Source organism: Carlito syrichta, unplaced genomic scaffold, assembly GCF_000164805.1.
Source record: "Carlito syrichta isolate Samal-C Ts95f unplaced genomic scaffold, Tarsius_syrichta-2.0.1 Scaffold308825, whole genome shotgun sequence".
NCBI classification, from domain to species: Eukaryota; Metazoa; Chordata; class Mammalia; order Primates; family Tarsiidae; genus Carlito; species Carlito syrichta.
The window spans coordinates 137,772-141,421 of record NW_007252921.1 but is presented as its reverse complement, the minus strand read 5'-3'; the positions used below and the strand labels follow the sequence as shown (position 1 = coordinate 141,421).

Genomic DNA, 3,650 nt, shown 5'->3' with positions numbered 1-3,650 from the left:
CCGGAATTACAGGCATGCACTACCACTCCCGGCTGATTTTTTTATTTATTGTAGAGATGAGGTCTCGCTGCCCAGGCGGGTCTCGAACCTGTGGGCTCAGGCAATCCACTCACCTCAGCCTCCCAAAGGTGTGGGATTACGGGCTGAGTCACCAAGTCCGGCCATTTTTTTTTTAAGATTAAGAAACACAGGTTCCATGGAGATTAGGAAAGGAGGAGGGGCCACAGACTGGGGGGAGAGACGACAGTTGAGAGGACAGAGAACTGAGGGAGAAATATGTGGAAGATGAGAGGTTGGAGCCTTTCCTCTCCCACACCCTAGGCCATCCACAAATTCCAACCCCATCTATGAAGTTCTGTGCTCAGCCCCTACCTATACCTCAGAGCTTTCTCTGTCCATTCAGGTCTTTAGAGCCCACAGAATGCCATTCAGCACCTACATTCTTTGATTGGTGGACAATGGCATCTTCAGCCATCTCCTTGTAGTTGGTGGCATTTTCTAAACATCTCTGTATTATTCACTGGGACGGTACATTCTGAGTGCATACTGGGTGCTTTATAGCCATTAGCTACAGTAAATCGTTTTTAGAACAAGATTGGAGAAAAATAAACACGTTTTAGCTGATAAACATTTTTTCTATATATAGAACTTGTAAATGTGTGTTTTGCTTCATAGAGCATTTTCACATGCTGAGATGTGGATCTAAATTAAAAGGTTTGATGCTTTATCAAGACAGTCATACAGGCTAGCTCACATCTGGGGTGTTATGGGTGGGAGCATAAACAGATTTCCGTGAGACCACCACTCTGAGTCCAGAGTTCCTCCTTGGGAACGGCTTTCGGTGAACCTCAGTCTATTATTTGTAGACATGTTGCATTACTTGAGCAGATGTCTTCTGAATTGGTGACCACCAGGCTGGTTGTTAAATGACTTTTGACTATTTGCAAACAAGCTCAAAAATAAGGACAAAGCTACGCCTTGTGGAGAATCTTCAAGAGAATGTGAAATCCTGAAAATACATGGCACATGGGAGGCCTCACCAAATATGCTTTAAGATCTAAAAGCTGTTCTTACACAAGAATTCCAGAATGTTTCAAGAAAGAAAAACATCGGTATAACCAACACAAACAGTGTTTTCATATGTTTGCTTTTTAAATTCTGTACAATTACTTTTTTAGTTGGAAGCACAAGCTCAGTGCCTAAGGCCAGGAAGGCACTTACAGAGAGGCTGAGCTGGGCTTTTAGACAAGGGGGAGTGGTGACGATGCCTGTCCCTTAGTCTAAAGAGGCCAACTTCTGCTCAACTACAGCCACCATTTGCCAAGATTTCCAAGATGGAAGTCCAGATTTTCATGTGAAACTTCTAAGTATTTAAAAATACTGGGGGTGGGGGGCAAACAAAATGTCTCTTGTCTTATGTCCACACCTTCAGCCTTCACCTGGAATTACCTATTCATTCTTGGCCATGAAACTTTAAAAACTCACCTGCATTCACACCTCCTCTGATAGTAAAAGAGGCTTCTGAGGCAACATCCATCCTTCATCCGCGTCCAGGTCTCATTTTCTTCTACCTTCTCTGGTTCTTTGCTTTTGTGATTCACCATTGCAATCTGAATTCTGCCTCAACTGCCCGATGCTGCTGTGACCAGGATTGCCAATGACTGCCTTACTGCAAAATCCAAAGAATTTGGAAGTCCTTAGCTTATGGGGCCTTTCTCCAGCCTTCAGCCACCCACCCCTTCCTGAAGCACTGCCTGTGTGCTTAGCTCCTTTGCTGCCTCCTCTCAGAAGTCTCCTGTCCACTCCCTGCACCCCTCACTCTCCTAATCTTCGCAGGCTTCTATCTGAGCCTCCCCTAAAGCTTGTGTTCCAAAGGTTTCTGTCCCAGGGCTTTTCTCCCTCTACATTCACTTCTGGTTCTCAGACCTCCAGCCCAGCCCTCTCCTGAGCGCTCAGCCCTCCAGGCTACTTCCTACTATTCATGCCAACTCAGCAGATCCAGGACTGCTCCCCCCAGCATAAAGTTGCAACTCCTCCTGTGTCATTCATCTCCAGGAATGCCACTGTCCTTCTTATCCATTCCCCCATTCCCTCTCTACCCTGCCCCCTCACTTGTCAACAGGTCCCGTATCCTCTGCCTATTAAGCGTCTCTTGAATCTGTCATTTCTCCATCTCCTCTGACACCACCATGGTCCCAGGTCACTGACACCTGTCATCTGTGTGACTGATGCGGTCTGGCTCCAGTCAGTGGACATCTTTCCAAAATACATGAATGCAAATATAACCCTGTTCCTGTCCTGCCTAGCTCCTCCATGATGCTCCCTCCCATGGATGCACTCTAAATTCCTTCCCATGTGTGAAGGGCCTATCGGGGTGGCTTCTCTCAGCTCTCAACCCCACTCACTGGGAAAGGAATGCTGTGCTCCAAGAACTGCAAGAGGCAGAGGAGGGGTCAAACCCAAGACTGCTCACCCCAAGTCCGACATGCTCTCCAGGATCCCCCCTCCCCCTTCACTGCCAGCCAGCCCCTGCCTAGGCTGAGGTGCAATTACAGAGGCTTCTGGACCCAGCTGCTCTCATTGAGAGAGAACTTGATGGAAGGTGTGACATGAAAGCATCCTTCCTCTGCTGTGAATGTGCCATCTCCCTCCTCACGCTGCCGGGCAGTATGAGGCTGGGAGGTGAGGCTGCCATTCTGAATCCCCTCGGGAGAGTTGAGAGGCAGGAACACAGAGCTTCAGACCCCATGGTGGCCTGTCGACTCCAGGGGAATGGCCAAAGGCCGGCTTGTGCCACATCTCCTCCCCCTTCAGCTCATCTTTGACACCTGGCATGAGAGAAATGCACACTAATGTTTTTCCCTTGTCAAATTTCTGAGCTAGAAGCAGGAACCAGAGTAGCGGTTTGGCAATTAAATATTCTGCGTTTTGATTTGAAAGAGCCAATGAACAGCAGCTGACTAAATTTAACTCGCCCAGGACAGAAGGAGAGGAGTGTCTGTGTATGGATGGAGGTAGGAGAGCCAGGGATTCCCGCCCCCACTGAACAGCCCCAAAACCTTGAGGTTTTCACTTTAATGAAACTTTTAAGCACAGAGACAACCACTCTTTCCCACTCCGGTAGAGGCACCTGACCCAGTCTGGTCTCGAAGACAAGAAGTCCAGGAAATGTCTGCTTTCCCATGGGGCGACTGGGAGGGAGTCTTCCAAGGACTTCATCCTGAACTGTTCCCAGCAAGGGTTCACTTTGCATCGGCTTTGCCCTGGAACGTCAGCATTGAGTGTGCTTTGCGGACTTCTGTCCCAGACCCGGAAACAAAGAAAATGACCCACAGGAGGTCAGGCCTTCGGGCAGCAGCCCAGCAGGCATGCTCACCCACCCGGAAGGTTTCGCCGCACGGGTCTCTCGCACCGTGAGAAAAGGAAGGGTCCTGGCAAGAACCAGGCTCAGAAGAGCGCGGGCGGCGCCACCTCGGTGGGCGTGGGCCACGCGGGGGCCGAGAGGGCAGCGGCTGCGGCCGGGTGCCCGGCCTCGCCGTGGATGCGCTGGTGCCGCACCAGGTGGGTCTTGCGGCTGAAGCTCTTGCCGCACTGCGGGCAGGAGAAGGGGCGGGAGCCGGTGTGGATCGCCTGGTGGCGGACCAAGTTGG

The 3,650-nt window shown here is 50.3% G+C and overlaps 1 protein-coding gene across 1 annotated transcript in view; it reads right to left on the bottom strand.

Annotated features, from left to right (window-relative positions):
• Positions 1-3,058: 3,058 nt before the first annotated feature.
• ZNF467 (zinc finger protein 467) overlaps positions 3,059-3,650 on the bottom strand; it is a 6,334-nt gene continuing 5,742 nt past the window's right edge. The window contains exon 5 of the mRNA XM_008065985.2: positions 3,059-3,650. This exon is cut by the window's right edge and continues 5 nt beyond it. Coding sequence (XP_008064176.1) covers positions 3,448-3,650 — 203 coding nt within the window. The 3' untranslated portion in view covers positions 3,059-3,447.